Source organism: Leptodactylus fuscus, chromosome 2 (genome assembly GCF_031893055.1).
Source record: "Leptodactylus fuscus isolate aLepFus1 chromosome 2, aLepFus1.hap2, whole genome shotgun sequence".
NCBI classification, from domain to species: Eukaryota; Metazoa; Chordata; class Amphibia; order Anura; family Leptodactylidae; genus Leptodactylus; species Leptodactylus fuscus.
Window position 1 is genome coordinate 282,579,804 of NC_134266.1, and position 22,342 is coordinate 282,602,145.

The 22,342-nt window shown below is 44.7% G+C and overlaps 1 protein-coding gene and 1 pseudogene across 1 annotated transcript in view; one reads left to right on the forward strand and one right to left on the reverse strand.

Moving 5' to 3' along the window:
- The window catches only part of LOC142196122 (uncharacterized), a 783,446-nt pseudogene that overhangs the window by 432,447 nt on the left and 328,657 nt on the right, over positions 1 to 22,342 (forward strand).
- Positions 1 to 22,342, reverse strand: part of LOC142196229 (uncharacterized) — a 203,216-nt gene that overhangs the window by 11,749 nt on the left and 169,125 nt on the right. The window contains 3 exon segments of the mRNA XM_075266444.1: positions 5,200 to 6,300; positions 14,480 to 14,516; positions 14,601 to 15,244. Of these exon segments, the coding sequence (XP_075122545.1) occupies positions 5,200 to 6,300; positions 14,480 to 14,516; positions 14,601 to 15,244 (1,782 nt within the window).

A 22,342-nucleotide genomic window follows, 5' to 3' on the forward strand; every position in this document is an offset into this window, starting at 1 on the left:
GCTGACCATGTCCATCCCTTTATGACCACAATGTACCCAACATCTGATGGCTACTTTCAGCAGGATAATGCAATGCCATGTCATAAAGCTGGAATCATCTCAGACTGGTTTCTTGAACATGACAATGAGTTCACTGTACTCCAATGGCCTCCACAGTCACCAGATCTCAATCCAATAGAGGAGCATCTTTGGGATGTGGTGGAACGGGAGATTCGCATCATGGATGTGCAGCCGACAAATCTGCGACTGCAACTGTGTGATGCCATCATGTCAATATGGACCAAAATCTCTGAGGAATGCTTCCAGCACCTTGTTGAATCTATGCCACGAAGAATTGAGGCAGTTCTGAAGGCAAAAGGGGGTCCAACCCGTTACTAGCATGGTGTACCTAATAAAGTGGCCGGTGAGTGTACATGAGAGGACTCTGTGACTGTATATATCCTGAGGTAATACTGCGGTATATATGATATATCAGCCATGTCTGCAGTGTGTGAGGTAAGTACATGAGGGGACTCTGTGACAGTATATATCGTGAGGTAATACTGCAGTATATATGATATATACAGCTATATACTGCAGTGTGTGAGGTAAATATATGAGAGGACTCTGTGACTGTATATATCCTGAGGTAATACTGCAGTATATATGATATATCAGCTATATACTGCAGTGTGTGAGGTAAATACATGAGGGGACGCTGTGACTGTATATATCCTGAGGTAATACTGCAGTATATATGATATATACAGCTATATAATGGAAGTGTGTGAGGTAAATACATGAGAGGACTCTGTGACTGTATATATCCTGAGGTAATAATGCAGTATATATGATATATCAGCTATATACTGCAGTGTGTGAGGTAAATTCATGAGGGGACTCTGTGACTGTATATATCCTGAGGTAATACAGCAGTATATATGATATATCAGCTATATACTGCCGTGTGTGAGGTAAATGCATGAGGGGACTCTGTGACTGTATATATCCTGAGGTAATACTGCAGTATATATGATATATCAGCTATATACTGCAGTGTGTGAGGTAAAGACATGAGGGGACGCTGTGACTGTATATATCCTGGGGTAATACTGTAGTATATATGATATATTAGCTATATACTGCAGTGTGTGAGGTAAATACATGAGGGGACGCTGTGACTGTATATATCCTGAGGTAATACTGCAGTATATATGATATATCAGCTATATACTGCAGTGTGTGAGGTAAATAGGCGCACAGGCGCGATGACATCAGCGCTCGCAGTGAAAAGGAGGTGGACGCCGGCGGCTCTTCAGGGGTGAGTATGACAGTGTGCGACTGACTGTGTGTGTGTGTGTGTGTGTGATACTAAACAGCTTATAATACTGGGGGACGTACTAAAGAGCTTATAATACTGGGGGGGGTGTACTAAAGAGCTTATAATACTGGGGGGGGCATACTAAAGAGCTTATTATACTGGGGGGGTGTACTAAAGAGCTTATAATACTGGGGGGTTACTAAAGAGCTTATTATACTGGGGGCATACTAAAGAGCTTATAATACGGGGGGGGGCATACTAAAGAGCTTATTATACTGTGGGGTGTACTAAAGAGCTTATAATACTGGGGGGGTGTACTAAAGAGCTTATAATACTGGAGGGCGTACTAAAGAGCTTATAATACTGGGGGGCGTACTAAAGAGCTTATAATACTGGGGGGGGGGCGTACTAAAGAGCTTATAATACTGGGGGGGGCGTACTAAAGAGCTTATAATACTGGGGGGCGTACTAAAGAGCTTATAATACTGGGGGGGCGTACTAAAGAGCTTATAATACTGGGGGGCGTACTAAGGAGCTTATAATACTGGGGGGGCGTACTAAAGAGCTTATAATACTGGGGGCGTACTAAAGAGCTTATAATACTGGGGGGCGTACTAAAGAGCTTATAATACTGGGGGGCGTACTAAAGAGCTTATAATACTGGGGGGGCGTACTAAAGAGCTTATAATACTGGGGGCGTACTAAAGAGCTTATAATACTGGGGGGACATACTAAAGAGCTTATAATACTGGGGGGCGTACTAAAGAGCTTATAATACTGGGGGGACATACTAAAGAGCTTATAATACTGGGGGGACATACTAAAGAGCTTATAATACTGGGGGGACACTAAAGAGCTTATAATACTGGGGGCGTACTAAACAGCTTATAATACTGGGGGGCGTACTAAAGAGCTTATAATACTGGGGGGCGTACTAAAGAGCTTATAATACTGGGGGGCGTACTAAAGAGCTTATAATACTGGGGGGTGTATTAACCCCTTCCCGATATACGCCGTAATAGTACGGCGCATGTCGGGTCTGTAACTATGGCGACCGCCCGGGAGCCGGGCGGCCGCCATAGCCGTCAGGTGTCTACTGCTTCCCCAGACCGATCGGAGGCATTAACCCCTCCGGCGCTGCGGTCAAAGGCGCCATTTTCCCGGCGGCACATGGGCGCCGCCATTTTGCCCGGGATCGCCGGCTCCTGGAGCATGCTCCAGGGCCGACGTCACGTTGCCATGACAGCGGGGAGCCTTTACAAGGCTCCCAGGCTTGTCTGCAAATTCTCTCTTTTAGAGGCTGGTCTATGCAGCCTGCAAAAGAAAGGATGATTTTTTGCAATGCATTGCAATGCATTAGCATTGTAATGCATTGCATTAGTGATCAGACCCCCTGGGGTTCAGCACCCCTAGGGGGTCTAATAAATGCAAAAAAAAAAAGTAAAAAAAAAAATATAAAAAGTATGAAAAGTTCAAATCACCCCCCTTTCCCTAGAACACATATAAAAGTAGTTAAAAACTGTGAAACACATACATGTTAGGTATCCCCACGTCTGAAATCGCCCGCTCTACAAAGCTATAAAAATATTTTTCCTGTTCGGTAAACGCCGTAGCGGGAAAAAGTAGTCAAAAGTGCCAAACCGCCGTTTTTTCACTGTTTTCATTCTGATATAAATTTGAATAAAAAGTGATCAAAGCAATAACATTTCCCGAAAATGGTAGAACTAAAAAGTACACCCGGCTCCGCAAAAAAGACGCCCTATACATCCCCGTACACTTACGTATAAAAAAAGTTATGGCCGTCGGAATATGGCGACTTTTAGAAAAAAATTTAACACAGTGAACGCCGTAAAACCAAAGCCCGTAAGAAAGTCGCAGAAATGCATTTTTTCTTCAAATCCACCCCATTCTGATTTTTTTTCCTGCTTCCCAGTACATTATATAGAATTAATGGCAGCATCATGAAGAAAAATTTGTCCTGCAAAAATTAAGACCTCATAAGGCTTTGGGAGCGGAGAAATAAAGTTATGGGGTTTAGAAGGAGGGGAGTCAAAAACAAAAATCAAAAAATGCCATCGGCGGGAAGGGGTTAAAGAGTGTATAATACTGAGGGGATACATACTGAGGAGCATATAAGAGGGGGAGGATGTGTATTGAGGAGCATATAATGCTGGGGGGGTGCATTTATAAGCATATAATACTGTGTGTGGGTGCCATTATGGAGCGTATAATCCTGTGGGGGGGGGGCTACTGTGGAGAATATAATACTGTGGAGGGGGGGCTACTGCAGAGCATATAATTCTTTCTGGGGTCCCCTCACTATTTATAACACACAGTATTTGTTGTATAGCAGACGTGATATTAGTACAGGATGTAAGGATATTACACCGTCACTATGACACAGATCCTGCGCCATGTAAAGAGTGAACATTAATTGTTCAAAGTACAAAATGCCGAGAGCTTTACATTTCAGTACACAGTTGTTTGTATTATTAAAAGCTCTGAAAAGCCCCATTCACACGACTGTAATTTGTGGTCCGTAACGCAATTGTGAATCCGCACAGTATTAAGTTTAAATTGCTGTGGTGGCACTCTGCGAAAATTTAGTGGGTTTTGGGTTGCAGTTTGGGCACTCGGTCTCTAAAAGGTTCCCCATCACTGGTCTAGGTGACTATTCAGCTCTGATTTTATGACAAAGTGTTTGTGAGGTCCAGTAACAATCTACATCATGTCCTATTTCTGACCATCTGATCACTTATGGACTCAATCCATGAAAAACGAGTGACCGATGGATACAAAATGGCTGTGAGAAATGGACAATACTTTTTTTTTGGAAAATGGTGTGTGTGAATATATCCTCTTATCCTGTGTAAGGGGGTTAACAGTTCCGATCCCTACACCCACCCCAATCACTCCCCGCCCCTGCAGATATCACTATTCTGAGGAGAACCAGTGGACCCCTACTCACACCATCATGGAAAGTGACACATTTCATTTACACATACACAAGAGATCTCAAAAACAACCAAAATTATGAAAAAGATCTTAAAACTTTATTATCACAAGTAAAATAATCCATATACAGAGGAAAAGCTAAATAAAACATTGTGAGCCTGTCTGAGCAAAGCAGAAAGAACCTGCACCAAGGGGGCAAATACTTTATATCATATAACTGGAGATGAGAATTTCACAAACCATCTAAACCATTATTAGGCAACAAAATTATAATTTTCAGAACTATTAATAGTGGAGAGTCGGCCCAGTAAGGCACATTAGTAGGTCCCGGTCCTGGCAGGTGTCCACTCCATGGTGGCAGCTTCTAACTCTGGAAATACAACTCCATGTTAGGCTGAGGGGATATCTTTTGTGGGCAGCTACCCGAAAAGACTTCTAAAATCTTCAAAATATTTGGAAAGTCCACGATGTACAAGATGAAGAATGAAAATGATTTACACGAAGAGCCAGAAGTAGTTGTCTCCATGGCCTGTGTAGTGGCCGGAGCAGTCACTGCAGCTCAACGACTCTTGACTTTACTCGGTCACTACACAGGGCGAGGTGCCAGCTGCTTACAGCCCGGTGTTGTGTATAGAATGGGCACTGGAAGCGGCTCCATACAGCTGATCGATGAAGGAGCTGGCAGGTGACTCCATCAATCAGGTTTTATGGCCTAGACTATTCCAATGGCAGGCCATAAAATCTGTATTCTTAGACAACCCTTTTAATATGGCTGCCCAGAGGGATAACAATGAAAACTCAAATACTGCCTAAAACACTTCTCAAATTCTGAATATATAATCTTTTTTTTATAAAAATCATTATTTACCATTTAGGACATGGCACTGGCTTCTTTCTTAGCTCCAAGCATGACATTTTTCCCACATTCAGGACATGAAGATTACTTCTCTCCTGTGTGAGTTCTCTGATGGTTTTGAAGAGTACTTTTATGCTTAAAACATTTCCCACATTCTGAACATTTAAACGACTTCTACCCAGTGTGAACTTTCAGATGTACTTTAAGATTGGACCTCAGACTAAAAGACCTTCCACATTTAGAACATGTATACGGTTTCTCTCCAGTGTGAATCCTCTGATGTCTTTTAAGATGTGATTTCCTAGTGAAACATTTCCCACATTCTGAACATTTAAACGGCCTCTCTCCCATGTGAGTTCTCTGATGTACTATAAAAGTGGATCTATGTCTATAAAACTTTCCACATTTAGAGCATGTATATGGTTTCTCTCCTGTGTGAATTCTCTGATGTTCCATAAGAGATGATTTGATAGTGAAGGATTTCCCACAATCTGAACACACATGCTGTTTTTCACCTCGATGAATGTTCATGTGATTGTAAAGATTAGGTTTATATGTAAAACATTTCCCACATTCTGAGCATTTGAATGGCTTCTCTCTTGTGTGAGTTCTCTGATGTACAATAAGAGCTGATTTCATAGTGAAGGATTTCCTACATTCTGAGCATTTGAATGGCTTCTCTCCTGTGTGAGTTCTCTGATGTACAATAAGAGCTGATTTCGTAGTGAAGGATTTCCCACATTCTGAGCATTTGAATGGCTTCTCTCCTGTGTGAGTTCCCTGATGTACAATAAGAGCTGAATTGGTAGTGAAGGATTTCCCACATTCTGTACATATGAATGGCTTCTCTCCGGTGTGAGTTCTCTGATGATCAAGAAGAACAGATTTTCTACCAAAAGACTTCCCACATTCAGAACATGAAAATCGTTCTTCCCATGTGTGAGTTCTCTGATGTACTATAAAAGTGGAGCTCTGTCTATAACACTTTCCACATTTAGAGCATGTATATGGCTTCTCTCCTGTGTGAATTCTCTGATGTTCCACAAGAACTGATTTCGTAGTGAAGGATTTCCCACATTCTGTACATGTAAATGGCTTTTCACCTCTGTGAATCTTCAGGTGTCTGGTAAGATTAGATTTAGTTTTAAAATGTTTTCCACATTCTGAACATGGAAAAGTTTCCGCCGGTCTATCTCCAGAACTTTCCATGACAATTTGTGACTGATTTTCTTCTACTTCATAACAAGGAGATAAAAACTGAGATCCATGGGGGCCGCTCATACAGTCTTCACCTGAAAATAAATAAATTAAATTTAAATTCATAGCATGAATAATCCACCAGATTAATTGCTCAGATGCCGTGAGATCTCAGGGTACCATGGGGTTGCTATAGAGGCTTGGCCAAATACAGAGGAAGGTTCTATATACAGCAATACAGAAGTATTACAGAACATGGTACAAAGGATCAAGTGATCTCAGTTTCAAGTCTCCTTTTGAGAAAGTAAATAAATTCAAAAATTTAAAATTTGGCAACAAAATTGTGTAAAAAATATTACAGTTGAAAAAAAAACTTTTCCACTTAAAAAAAAAAAAAAAAATTATTCCCAAACTATTCAAAAATAATGTTATTTATCCAATTCGGTGAAGGAAAAAAAAAAATTAATGAATTACCACAATGAGCAAAAAGTGATTAAAAAAAATTGCACATACCAAAAACTGGTGTCAACAAAAACTACAACTCGCCTTGCAAAAAAACCCTCAGTTGTAGCTCAGTCAACAACAAAAAGCTACAGATAACAGAATACGGGGTCTCTATTGTTTATTTTAGTTACTGTATCTACTCGAGTATAAGCAGAGTTTTCCAGCACAGTTTTTGTGGTGAACCCCCCCCCCCCCTTGGCTTATACTCGAGTCAAGCACTAGAGCAACACAACAACGCAGTCGGCAAGACACCTGTGGGTGGTCGCTGGAGCAGCGCTGCCGCCGATAAGCTTACTATTCATTACAAACTGCAGATATGTACTTACGGTACTTCTGCTAGGAAACCAGGAACGCAGAGATAAGTCGGGTGCGGGCCTGAGCTTACATGGCCATGTCACCTGGCGTGTGATGGAATGGTTGGGGAGGGGGAAGGGTCTGGAGAGCAAGGGAGCGGAGGCTCGATGCTGACTGTGGGCGGCCGCTGGAGCAGCGCTGCTGCCGATAGGCGAGTGGTGAAGCACTGCTATCTCCAGGGCCACCCCAAGATATTTCCGGAGCGTCTTCTCTGCTGAAGGCAGCGGCGCACTAAGAAGATGTAGATTGATGTTGATGTGGTGTCAGGGTTTAGGGTGCAGTAGGTGCTGGGGTAGGGGGGGTGTCGTTTTGGTTGTCTGTCTGCTCCTTCTCTGAGCCTGAAGTTTGGGGTTTTTCCCCCCCACTTGGAATTCAGTCAGACTATAGGCAGTATCTGCAGTGCTCCTATTCTGTTGGGAAGGGGTTAATAGGAGCACTGCAGATACCCAATATTCAGCCAGACTGAATTCCAAGTAGGGGGGGGGGGGGGGGGAACAGTCCTCACGCTCAGGGAAGGGGCGGACAGACAACCAAAACACCCCCTCCCCTTCCCCAGCATCTATTATACTCAAGTCAATAAGTTTTCCCAGTTTTTTGTGGTAAAAATCGGCTTCTATTCGGGTCGGCTTATACTCGAGTATATAGGGTAAATAGAGTTTTATTCAGTTATAGAGATAAAACATAATAAAACTGATACAATATGGGATCCCTGAAATTGTAATAACCCCCCGGAAAAGGTCGCCCTGTCTTTAGTAATGCAGATTGAAGGCCATAAAAATAAAATAAATTACAGAATTGTAAGGTTTTTTTTTTCATGCACCCTCTAAAACCTTAATATGGGCTGATCAAAACATTACATGTACCCCAAATCTTATAAAATACAACTTATCGCGCAAATTCTTCTCTTACCTTTATTATTCTGATCTGCGCCGCTGTCCAGAGGAATATCTTCTTTCTTCCCTACGTAAATGAGTTTTCTCGCAGGGGTGTCCCCTGTGCTGCTTGAAAACTCTCCAGCAATGGCCTCCTCCTTTTCTCTCACGCTCCTCTCCCATTTGGCCACAGAAAAATGGCCGATGTACATGCGAAGTCGGAGTTTTGGACCAAGAGAAGAGGAGAAAAGGCGTTGAGAAAACAGAGGTGTCGCTGGAGAGTTTTCAGGCAGCACTGGGGACGCCCCTGCGAGAAAACTCATTTGAGTAAGGAAGAAAGAAGAAATTACTCAGGAAGGGCGGTGCAGATCAGAATAATAAAGGTAAGAGAAGAATAACCTTTCTGCGTATTTATTGTAAAAAGAGTATTCTAGTGACAGGGCGAGCGGTGAATACGGAGAGTGCGGGGTGGACGGTGTATACAGAGAATGCAGGGCAGCAGTGTATATGGAGAGTGTTTTACACTACTCATGTCCTGGACTGCAGTCGCCTCCTATTTTTGGCACCAATTTGTATAACTCTATTGTAAAATGTTACCCCAGAGAGGCCACGCCCACTATCCCCAACAATGCAGTAAAGTGAGGAATCTGCTGTAAAATCCTTCAGAATAGACACAAACGCCTGATCCATTTTACACACAGAGGAGGAAACTTACAAGAAGGGGCAGAATTAGAAGGAGAAGGTAGATGAGGCCGATAAATGCCCCAGTGACTGGAGCAGCATTGCTGGGGTCTCTACAGTTACCATGCTGGGAGTTGTAGTCCTGCAGGAGCAGTAAGATGGAAGTGTTCCTGTGGCTCTGTACAACCGCCATCATCTCCTGACAGCCTGCGGCTGGGGGTTGTAGTCTCTGACTAGCCGGTTACTGTAATGTGTACAGGGCACAGGTCTATCCAGTAGTGAGGTGAATGCACTGACCTGCAGGTTAATAGCGCCCCCCACTGACACCGCTCACACAGCCACAGAGTCAGAGCAGGAGGAAGAGCCCAACTTCAAGGAGGAGGAACCGGTCATGTGATAGCAGGAAGGGGCGGAGCTAGCTAGTGACTGACAACTGAGCTGTGGGTGCAGGTGTCAGGTAGTCAGACTACGGATTTACTGTGATTGGGCGGGACAGTCCATGCAGTGGTGATCTATATGATCTGAGCTGCAGTAGTGCAGACACAGGGATCAGAATGTAATGAAAGGCCCCAAAATAATATATAATAGCCCAGATGTCTCCACTGCCCGGCCATTGGGCCGGTAACATGTCTGGCTAGTGGTGGTCACTATTTAGGAGCAGCATCAGCAGCAGTGCAGTAAATGGAGGAGGATGATACAGGGAGATGTGCCCGGCCTGGCAGCTGGAAAAGCGAAAATATCTCCTGATAGGGAAAGGATTCTCTGACCTGACACTGAGGAAGAAACAAGAACCTGGACAATCCTGCCAGTTATCCCTGTACGGGAGACAATGCCGCAGTAACAGTGTGTGGGCAAAGTGACAATTTTATAGCAAGACTTTTGGATATGGGATGTCCCTCACTCCTCCCTAAAACCACCCAAACTACAGGAAATAGTGACTTTGGAATAAATGCACAAAACACTTTATTTTGGTTGTCAAAATGGCCAGAGCTTTATTAAACTCACAGAAGTAAAATAATGACAGAAGGAGCCGGGTGAAGCGCTAGACCATTGGGATTCAGGAATACTGTGAGATCCCCGGCTGTCTGACATACATCCTCCGGCCAGACAGCAATAAAAGGGCGGCCGCTCCGGCTTGCAACTCTAGCAGAGCCTGTACACTTTAAGGGCACCAGCGACCCTGAGCTTACCTCCTGTGCCCGCCCCTGGATGACGTTACTATTACCACATCCTTCAGGCCGGCCATTACCAAAGCTCAGCCTGTCACCACCATGAGGTTTAACCTCCTCTATTAGTTATAATAAGTCCACAATAACTTGTCTGCAACTTCCACCGGACTCCTCAACCGCCACAGAAGATATGACTGTACATATAGCTCTAGATATGGCTGTATCAGCGCCGCACCTCCCATGAGGCGACCTAAAGGCGGAGCTATGTCAGGGCCCCAGGGAGGGCGGCATTTTTGCTTTCCTAAGCCAGTCCAGGACAAGCTGTCCTGGACTGTCTTAGCACCGAGCGGTGGTTTGGGGAGGCCACTGGAGCAGTGCTCCAGTGGCCCCCCGAAGGGCTAGCTCAAGTCTAAAATGAAGTCTGTGAGCTCATGGTATGGTGACCGCATGGTGGCTGCATGGTCTCACAAAATGGCAGCCATCAGCACGTCTCAAATACACACCCTAGATGTCTATCTCATGGTATTCTAAAGACAATAGACATCCTGATTTTACATCCTTGTTGGAGACAATTAGCTTAATTACCCTTCTCTTGTCCCTTTATCTTAAAAGGGGTCTTTCGTCTTTGATCTTCTCCTAACCATGCCCCTGGTCGCAGCCGATCGGACCCCGTTCAATACACAGAGCATAGTGTCTACATAACCAGTCTGGCAAGTTCCAAACCGCCCATCTCTGGACAGACAGACCAATCTCAGCCCCCACCTCTATACACAATTTTTCATAAGATATTGTTAGCCCCCCACATGTGTGATAACGGCCGCAACCCGGTAGCGGCTCTGGAGCTTGCCAACCTCCGGCACGTTCCATGCCTGGCCCATGTGTTCAATTTAGTGGTGCAACGGTTTTTGTACACATACCCCAATGTAGCCAAGCTACTGGTGAAAGTGCGGCGCTTGTGCGCCCACTTTCGCAAGTCCACAGTAGCCGCTGCTAGCCTCCGAGGCCTCCAGCAACGCCTCCATCTGCCAGAACACTGGCTGATGTGCGACGTCCCCACACGCTGGAACTCGACGTGCCACATGTTGAGTAGAGTGTGTGAGCAGCAGAGACCCTTGATGGAGTACCATCTCCAAAACCCAAGGGTTCCTCAGAGTCAGCTTCCACAGTTTCTGCACCATGAGTGGCAATGGATGTCAGACTTATGCGAGATCTTGCGTGTCTTTGAGGAGTCAACCATGAGGGTCAGTTGTGATGACGCATTTGTGAGTGTCACAATCCCCCCTCCTGTGTGTGATGCAAAAATCCCTCATCGCCATCAGGAATAACGCATTGGACGCTGAGGAGTCGGGCATAGGTGCGGAAACATCCCAGCAGGATATTCATGACACACTCCTGTCCGCTTCACAACGTACATCGAGGGAGGAGGAGGAGGAGGATGATGATGAAGTGGCAGATCTCATTGTCACACAGGAGGCTAGCGGGGCAGTTCATTGTGTCCCATTGCTGCAGCACGGTTGGAGCGAAATGGAGGAGGAGGATGAGGAAGAGGAGGAAATGGAGAGTGAGCATTCCGGTGGAGGCAGCCAAGTGACGCCAAGTAACACTCTGACACACATGGCTGAATACATGTTGGAGTGCTTTGCAACTGACAAACGCATTGCCAAAATCCTGGAGAGCAACGACTACTGGATTTTTGCAATCCTCGACCCCCGGTATAAAAAATTTTTTGTAATTTTATTCCAGTAGAGGGGAGGGCCAGTCGCATGAGTGATTGCCACAAGCAACTGGTGCACAATATGTTGGAGATGTTTCCATCAACTATCGTTGGCGGCACACAGGAGAGTTCCTCCAACAGGCAACAAACTGTCATCCGGTCCACACCCAGCAGGGGCACACTCTCCAAGGTCTGGGACACGTTAATGGCACCCACTCGCCAAACTACCGCCACTGAGGGGCCTAGTGTCACCAGGAGGGATAAGTATAAGTGCATGTTGCGGGAGTACCTGGCCGACACCAGACCTGTCCTCTCTGATCCCTCTGTGGCCTATACTTATTGGGTCTCCAAGTTGGATTTGTGGCTGGAACTTGCGCTGTACGCATTGGAGGTCCTTTCCTGCCCTGCCACCAGCGTGCTATAGGAAAGGGTCATAGGCGCAGCCGGTGGCATAATTACGGGTAAGCGCAGCTGGCTGTCAGCTGACAGTGCTGACTGTCTGACGCTCATAAAAATGAATAGCCACTGGATAGACCCATCATTTTCATGTCCACCAGTGTCAAGCACCTCGACATGAAGTTGCATGTGTGTGCTCACCCTCTCCAATTCCTCCTCCTCCTCCTCATACTCATACTCCTTCTCCATCAGCACTGCACAATTCTGATCCTACTAGGATCAATCCACCCTGATTCCCCCCAACTCTACTGGTTACAGTCTCTACTCCCGCCAAGAGCCAAAAATCCTACTGTTTCAAGGCTCCACTCACTCCAAGTGCCAAAAACACTGCTTTCTAAAGGCTCCACTCACCCAAAGAACCAACAAATCTCTGCTGGTACAAGGCTGAACTAAGTTAAAGGGCCTAAAACTCTGCAGGTAGAAGGCTGAAGTCACCTGAAGGGCCTCAATCTCTGCTGGTAGCTCAGCTTAAGGGCCTGTAACTTTGTTTGGAAGGGCTCACGTCAAGGGCCATAAAAGGGAATTTTGGAAGGTCTTACCACATCACACACACACACACACAATGACAGTTCAGGGGGGGACTGAAGGATTTCCCATTGCCTATTCCATCTGTGGTTGTCATGGGGAATGTGATTTAAAGGGGTGCTTGATAATGTTTGCTGAGCTTAAATTTGGGTTTGTGTCCATCCATTTGGGGAGTAAAGAAGGTTTCCAGGTATTTTCCCACTTTGATAGTTTTTTTTTTTTGAATGTGGAAAGTGTGTAGTTGTTAGGCTGTGATGTTGGGGTAATAGAGGGACTTTGGTGTGTTAGATGCCCCCAGACATGCTTCCCCTGCTGGCCCAGTTGCATTGCAGAGGTGTTGGCATCATTTGCTGAGGTGTCATAGTGGACTTGGTGACCCTGAGTCGAATGGTGGGATCCCCTGAAACGAAGCATTTTCTCCCATAGACTATAATGGGGTTCGATATTCGTTCGAATAGTGGAATATTGAGATGATATTCGGAACGAATACCGAACATTGAATATTTTACTGTTCGCTCATCTCTACTTGCCGGCTGTGAGGATTTCTAACACCTTCCCCGGGATAGGATAAAATTAAATTAAAAAAAACAAGCAAAAAAACCCCTTCTATACTGAACAACCGCTTAAGTCTTAACATCTCTGTCCCTAGGCACAACTAGAGAGACCTATGGAAGACGCCGAGCCTGTTATTTCATCGGCCATATTCACACAAGACTAAAAACCAGCTGTCACATGAACATTTCCCAGTCAGTGACCGTCTACGTTACTATTCAGCTCTGTTTTTATGACAAGGTGTTTGTGAGGTCCAGTAACAATATACATCAGGTCCTATTTCTGACCATCTGATCACTTATGGACTCGATCCATGAAAAACGAGTGACCGATGGATACAAAACGGTTGTGAGAAATGGACAATACTTTTTTTTTGGAAAATGGTCTGTGTGAATATATCCTCTTATCCTGTGTAAGGGGGTTAACAGTTCCGATCCCTACACCCACCCCAATCACTCCCGGACGCTGCAGATATCACTATTCCGAGGAGAACCAGTGGACCCCTACTCATACCCTCATGGAAAGTGACATTTCATTTACGATACACAAGAGATCTCAAAAACAACCAAAAGTATGAAAAAGATCTTAAAACTTTATTATCACAAGTAAAATAATCCATATACAGAGGAAAAACTAAATAAAACATTGTGAGCCTGTCTGAGCAAAGCAGAAGGAACCTGCATCAAGGGGGCAAATACTTTATATCATATAATGGTAGACGAGGATTTCTCAAAAAAGACCATTAAAAAGGAACCAAATTATATTTTTCAGAACTATTAATAGTGGAGAGTCGGCCCAGTAAGGCACATTAGTAGGTGCCGGTCCTGGCAGGTGTCCACTCCATGGTGGCAGCTTCTAACTCTGGAAATACAACTCCATGTTAGGCTGAGGGGATATCTTTTGTGGACAGCTACCCAAAAAGACTTCTCAAATCTTCAAAATATTTGGAAAGTCCACGATGTACAAGATGAAGAATGAAAATGATTTACACGAAGAGCCAGAAGTAGTTGTCTCCATGGCCTGTGTAGTGGCCGGAGCAGTCACTGCAGCTCAACGACCCTTGACTTTACTCGGCCACTACACAGGGCGAGGTGCCAGCTGCTTACAGCCCTGGAAGAGGCTGCATACAGCTGCTCGATCAGGTTTTTACATTTAGGACATGACACTGGCTTAATCCTTATGGGAATTCTTGAGAGAATGAGCAAAATCTGCTTGATGGGTAAAAAAAAAAATCTTATTTTATGATCTGTTTATCTAATATTTATCCTGTGTATATTTTCAGAGGTTTCTCAAGATCAAGCTTCAAGCGTGAAATATTTCCCATGTTCAGGACATGAAGATTACTTCTCTCCTGTGTGAGTTCTCTGATGGTTTTGAAGATGACGTTTACGCGTAAAACGTTTCCCACATTCCTCACACAAAAATTCTTTAACCCCCGAATGAATTTTTATATGGCTAAGAAGAAAAAATTTAACCCTAAAACATTTCCCACATTCTGGACATTTAAATGGCTTCTCCCCAGTGTGAATTTTCAGATGGACTATATAATTACATCTCAGACTATAAGACTTTCCACATTTAGGGCATGTATATGGTTTCTCTCCAGTGTGAATCCTCTGATGTTGTTTAAGATGTGATTTCATAGTGAAAAATTTCCCACATTCAGCACATGAAAATAGCTTCTCCCCAGTGTGAGTTCTCTGATGTTTTGTAAGCGCGGAGCTCTGTCTATAACACTTTCCACATTCCGAGCATGTATATGGCTTCTCTCCTGTGTGAACTCTCTGATGTATCTGAAGAGATGATTTCGTAGTGAAGGATTTCCCACAATCTGAACATACATGCGGTTTTTCACCTCTATGAATCTTCATGTGACCGTAAAGATTATTTTTATATGTAAAACATTTCCCACATTCTAAACATTTGAATGGCTTCTCTCCTGTATGAGTTCTCTGATGATTAAGAAGGACAGAGTTTCTACTAAAAGATTTCCCACATTCTGTACATGTAAATGGCTTTTCACCACTGTGAAGCTTCAGGTGTCTGGTAAGAGAAGATTCATTTTTAAAATGTCTCCCACATTCTGAACATGGAAAAGTTTCCGCCGGTCTATCTCCAGAACTTTCCATGACAATTTGTGACTGATTCTCTTCTACTTCATAACAAGGAGATAAAAACTGAGATCCATGGGGGCCGCTCATACAGTCATCTGAAAATAAATAAATTAAATTTAAATTCATACCATGAATAATCCACCAGATTAATTGCTGAGATGCCGTGAGATCTCAGGGTACCATGGGGTTGCTATAGAGGCTTGGCCAAATACAGAGGAAGGTTCTATATACAGTAATACAGAAGTGTTACAGTACATGGTACAAAGGATCAAATGATATCAGTTTCAAGTCTCCTTTTGAGACAGCAAAAAAATAAAAAAAATTAAAGTTTGCAAAAATTGTGTAAAAATATTACAGTTAAAAAACAGCACCACACTTCTCATTTCAAAAAAAAAAAAAAAATGCATTGTAATGCATTGCATTAGTGATCAGACCCCCTGGGGTTCAACACCCCTAGGGGTTCTAATAAATGCAAAAAAAAAAAAAAAGTATATATATAGGGGGGGGGTGCTCACCACTGCTGCAATGTATAAAAGAAGAAAACACAAGATGGATGAAAGGTTCTTACCCTTCTCTGACACTGATATGGGGATCTCCAGGCCACTCGTCCTTCTACTGTCATCACTTTCCTGTAAAAATCCAACATGAAGGACGTGAGAAAAAAGAAGATCCTGAGATTATGTTGATAACTCGCAGGTCAATGATACCTTCTATTGAGTACATGACAGTAATGTGTTAGCCTTAGCAGCAGCTGACTGGCATTGTGCTGTTATTTAGTCCATGATTTCCATCTACACTGCAGAACTAGACCTTTATCTACACTGAAGATCAACGACCAAGTCGATGTCCAAACAGATGGAAGTTCACCACAATCTATTATGGGACCAGAAACCATTTGTAGCCACGACCGAGCACAGCCAACAATATCATCCAATAGAGCGGACACTCCACTGCTGCCGAGACGTGTAGTAGAAAGCTTCATGGCATCAATCTATAGAGGATCTACAGAAATCTCAGCTTCATCTACCTGAGGATCCAGTGGGACATTCAGCTCTGGATCCTCTGGACAATCCTGGGAATATGGAGGACTGGGACATCTCTCTGGAGGATTTCTCTGACTGGATCCATCTATAGGAAATATACACAGTGACTGAATACATTGTCTATATGTGATGAGCAGATGATGGGGGAGTCTAGGTGACTCATACCCGGTCTATCATCAGGAAGGTCTCCTCTTACCTGCTGATGTGAGGGGTTGCTGATCCTCCATCATCACCTCCTTGTACAGATCCTTGTGTCCTTCTAAATACTCCCACTCCTCCATGGAGAAATACACAGTGGCATCCTGACACCTTGTCTATATGTGATGAGCAGATGATGCTTTTCCGCAACGTGAGGCCTGAGCTTTAGGCTTATTTAGAATTTGGAGAATTTTCTGGGCTAATGTCAGGAGAAGCTACAAAAACAGACTAGGAGGCATCTAGGAAGCCCCTCACACTTCTTCTTCTGCTCACTCCGCTCCTGGCTTTGGTTCAAAAACAGCTGCAAGTTCTGCAACAAAAAAAAATGCGGTTAGGTCATCTACTGAAGATCTGTTGGGTCGTCTCCCTGCCGCTCCCTCTTACAGGTCATGTGATGTCTTGGCATTGGTCTGAGCTGCGATACCAAGCACACTATGCAGACGTATCCAGTGCTGTGTACTGATTGTATATATATATAATGACACGGTGGAATCTGTTGTGTCTTCTTGTTGGTCTTAGGTTGGATTTACCAATTTATTATCATCATTGAATTCAGTAGCGGCAGCGGCTCTTCTGTGACAGCGGGAACACTGCTGAGAATAGTGGCGGAGGTCCCGCTCTCATCTAGTCACAGCGGCCATTTAAAATCATCGGAGACGAATCACAAATTGTTTGGGGTCATTAAAAACCAAATAATTTGGAACATACGGGTCGAATCCAGATCTAAATGAACCGATTGACTCATCTCTAGTCCGAGACCCTCCTCAGCTGTCCAGTTTTCCCAAATACCATATATCATCATTACATTCACTCTGACAAAGATACAGGGACAGCAGGGAGTAGTCGTCCATTATATACAGAGTGAGGGGTGGGCGGTGTATACGGAGAGTGCAGGGCGGGCGGGATATACACTGGGGGTCATTTATCATTTGCACTTTTTATACCTCGGCATTCTTTGCACCTAATTTACTAAAAAGGCTCAATTGTGTCATAAATTTTGCCCAAAATTCACCTAAACTTGTGATTCCCCTACTGTCAGATATTTGGGGTGTTTTACACTACTCATGTCCTGGACTGCAGTCATCCCGGTTTTTTTGGCCCTATTTTGTATAAATCTATTGTAAAATGTTACCCCAGATAGGCCACGCCCACTATCCCCGACAATACAGTAAAGTGAGGAATCTGCTGTAAAATCCTTCAGAATAGACACAAACACCTGATCCATTTTACACACAGAGGAGGAAACTTACAAGAAGGGGCAGAATTAGAAGGAGAAGGTACAAGAGGCCGATAAATGCCCCAGTGACTGGAGCAGCATTGCTGGGGTCTCTACAGTTACCATGCTGGGAGTTGTAGTCCTGCAGGAGCGGTAAGATGGAAGTGTTCCTGCGGCTCTGTACAACCGCCATCATCTCCTGACAGCCTGCGGCTGGGGGTTGTAGTCTCTGACTAGCCGGCTACTGTAATGTGTACAGGGCACAGGTCTATCCAGTAGTGAGGTGAATGCACTGACCTGCAGGTTAATAGCGCCCCCCACTGACACCGCTCACACAGCCACAGAGTCAGAGCAGGAGGAAGAGCCGGTCATGTGACAGCAGGAAAGGAAGGGGCGGAGCTAGCTAGTGACTGACAACTGAGCTGTGGGTGCAGGTGTCAGGTAGTCAGACTACAGATTTACTGAGATTGGGCGGGACAGTCCTTGCAGTGGTGATCTATATGATCTGAGCTGCAGTAGTGCAGACACAGGGATCACAATGTAATAAAAGGCCCCAAAATAATATCTAATAGTCCAGATGTCTCCACTGCCCGACCATTGGGCCAGTAACATGTCTGGCTAGTGGTGGTCACTATTTAGGAGCAGCATCAGCAGCAGTGCAGTAAATGGAGGAGGATGATACAGGGAGATGTGCCCGGCCTGGCAGCTGGAAAAGCTAAAATATCTCCTGATAGGGAAAGGATTCTATGACCCTGACACTTAGGGCCCATTTACACGGGTACAGAGGGGGCGGATTATGGTGCAGAATCCACATCATAATCCGCCCCCTCACAATGGTGGTCTATGGAGACCGCTAGCGGAAAAAAGAAACGAGCTGCCCTTTCTTCAGGCGGACTCCATAGCTCATCAAGCCATGGCGTCCGCCTCGCGGCAGCAACCTCCAGGGTCAACCCATTCATTTGAACCCACGAAAACTGTGACAGTCGTAGCAGGCGGGTTTTTGCCCGAGAGTGACGTGGCTCCCCGCATCACACTCAGTGCCAAAGTCCACCCTTCCACTCCCCTTGTGAACTAACCCTTAGGAAGAAACAATAACCTGGACAATCCTGCCAGTTATCCCTGTATGGGAGACAATGCCGCAGCAAGAGTGTGTTGGCAAAGTGACAATTTTATAGCAAGACTTTTGGATATGGGATGTCCCTCACTCCTCCCTAAAACCACCCAAACTACAGGAAATAGTGACTTTGGAATAAATGCGCAAAACACTTTATTTTGGGTGTCAAAATGGCCACAGCTTTATTAAAAATACAGAAGTAAAAAAATGACAAAAGGAGTCAGGAGAAGTGCTAGACCACTGGGATTCCCGGATACTGTGAGATCCCCGGCTGTCTGACATACATCCCTCGGCCAGACAGCAATACAGGGGAGGCCGCTCCAGCTTGTAATTCTAGCAGAGCCAGTACACTTTAAGGACACCAGAGACCCTGTGCTTACCCCCTGTGCTCGCCCCTGGATGACGTTAGTATTACCACATCCTTCAGGCCGGCCATTACCAAAGCTCAGCCTGTCACCACCATGAGGTTTAACCTCCTCTATTAATTATAATAAGTCCACAATAACTTGCCTGCAACTTCCCCCGGACTCCTCAACCACCACTGAAGAGGCCATGTGACACCTTAAATGGACTCGACCGCCACTAAACTGATTAGGAATGTACCAGCCTCTAGAAACCTTATATACTACAAATCCTCATACTACCTGCCCTACAATACCAAGCTATGAATGTGGCTGAAGATGCAACTGAAGTGATACGACTGCAGATATGGCTGTACATATGGCTGTAGATATGGATGTAGATCTGGCTGTAGATTTGGCTGTAGATATGGCTGTACATATGGCTGTAGATATGGCTGTAGATCTGACTGCAGATATGGCTGTAGATATGGATGTAGATCTGGCTGTACATATGGCTGTAGATATAGATGTAGATATGGCTGTAGATATGGATGTAGATATGGATGTAGATCTGGCTGTACATATGGCTGTAGATATAGATGTAGATATGGCTGTAGATATGGATGTTAGAGATGAGCGAACACTAAAATGTTCGAGGTTCGAAATTCGATTCGAACAGCCGCTCACTGTTCGTGTGTTCGAACGGGTTTCGAACCCCATTATAGTCTATGGGGAACATATACTCGTTAAGGGGGAAACCCAAATCCATGTCTGGAGGGTCACCAAGTCCACTATGACACCCCAGGAAATGATGCCAACACCTCTGGAATGACACTGGGACAGCAGGGGAAGCATGTCTGGGGGCATCTAACACACGAAAGACTCTCTATTACCCCAACATCACAGCCTAACAACTACACACTTTACACACTCAATACCACCTCTCAGACAGTAGGAAAACACCTTGAAACATGTGTATTTGGCACTTGGAGTGAGGAGAGCTTGTCACCAGCAGTGAATTTGGCCCTTGTAGTAAGTTGAGGTTGGCACCAACATTTGTTTTGAAAATCAGGGTGGATTGAGCCTCTAACCAGCAGAGTTTGGGCAAATTCATGGTGGAGGGAGCCTCTAAACAGCCCAGTTTGGACCAATTCATGGTGGAGGGAGCCTCTAAACAGCCCAGTTTGGACCAATTCATGGTGGAGGGAGCCTCTAAACAGCCAAGTCTTGGGAAATTCATGGTAGAGGGAGCCTCTAAACAGCCAAGCTATGGGAAGTTCATGGTGGAGGGAGCCTCTAAAAACCCCAGTTTGGACCAATTCATGGTGGAGGGAGCCTCTAAAAACCCCAGTTTGGACCAATTCATGGTGGAGGGAGCCTCTAACCAGCCCAGTTTGGACCAATTCATAGTGGAGGGAGCCTCTAACCAGCCCAGTTTGGACCAATTCATGGTGGAGGGAGCCTCTAAACAGCCAAGTTTTGGGAAATTCATGGTGGAGGGAGCCTCTAAAAACCCCAGTTTGGACCAATTCATGGTGGAGGGAGCCTCTAAACAGCCAAGCTATGGGAAGTTCATTGTGGAGGGAGCCTCTAAAAACCCCAGTTTGGACCAATTCATGGTGGAGGGAGCCTCTAAACAGCCCAGTTTGGACCAATTCATGGTGGAGGGAGCCTCTAAAAACCCCAGTTTGGACCAATTCATGGTGGAGGGAGCCTCTAACCAGCCCAGTTTGGACCAATTCATAGTGGAGGGAGCCTCTAACCAGCCCAGTTTGGACCAATTCATGGTGGAGGGAGCCTCTAAACAGCCAAGTTTTGGGAAATTCATGGTGGAGGGAGCCTCTAAACAGCCAATCTATGGGAAGTTCATGGTGGAGGGAGCCTCTAAAAACCCCAGTTTGGACCAATTCATGGTGGAGGGAACCTCTAAACAGCCAAGTTTTGGGAAATTCATGGTGGAGGGAGCCTCTATCCAGCCCAGTTTGGACCAATTCATGGTGGAGGGAGCCTCTAACCAGCCCAGTTTGGACCAATTCATGGTGGAGGGAGCCTCTAACCAGCCCAGTTTGGACCAATTCATGGTGGAGGGAGCCTCTAAACAGCTGTTAGAGTAGTTCAATTGATGTATATTCTTATTGGTACACACAGCAGCCATTTTGTATCCTCTACTCCATATTCAAGTTAGCTAACCCACATCTGAACCTTTGTGCTGGTTAGTTAGCCAGAACAGAATACCAGATGTTCAAGATGTGGTTGTACTCTTGATTCTTGGAAATCAGGAAAGAACTGCCAACGGTTATCATTTTCAGACCAATTAGCTGACCAATGATAGATGCCAGATGTAGGGAAAGTCCCCAGATTTCTTTAGTGTCATACTAAAAGAATGTATTTTTGGCCAGGTTATGCATGACGCCTGACCAGTCTGTCAGTACATGACTGGACAATTTAGGATTGTTGACAATAACTGTATTGGTGGAATTTTGATCTAATCTGATTGGTTGACTTCTGATATACTCTTTGATTGGTTAATTCTCAATGACAATACTTACTATAAAATAAACTGATTCTGGGCAGAACTTTGCAGAGCTCTGTCCGGACGCACAGAAATCTAACTCGTGTGTGTCTGTCTTTAATATCTGATTATATGGTCTACCTGGTCGGTCCTGGGGTAAGGTAAATGACAACGCTAACAACTTGGTGGAGAATGCGGGCATAATGCCAATGAACCCTTTTGTGGACTGGGTGTTGGGAGGTGCTTTTCTGTCAGAGGAACGCATATATCCTAGGTAAGTGAGGGCAATGCCCCACTGTGCTTTCCTTTGGTAGAGAGTACTGCTCCTATCAGTTCATTGGAGGGACCACAAGGCATTCACCCCAGGTGGATTGTATACTCAGATGTATGTCTTCTTTTCTATCTGTCTCTTTTATTCTTTTATGTCTTCTGTTTGTCTGTAACATGTTTTGGTACCATTGTATGGTATTGTGTGAAGTGGTTTAGAAGTTATTTCATGTAAATTGATTAACGTGTCTTGACAGCAGGAAGGAGTTAACTGTTTGATTTGGCTATTGCTGTTTTGATTTAAGGAGAAAAGATTCTACTTACAGACTTGAGTTGAGTAGTGCGTGTTCATTTGTGCTGTTGCCAATTAGGGAAAAAAAAACTGTTGTTGCTATTGTATAA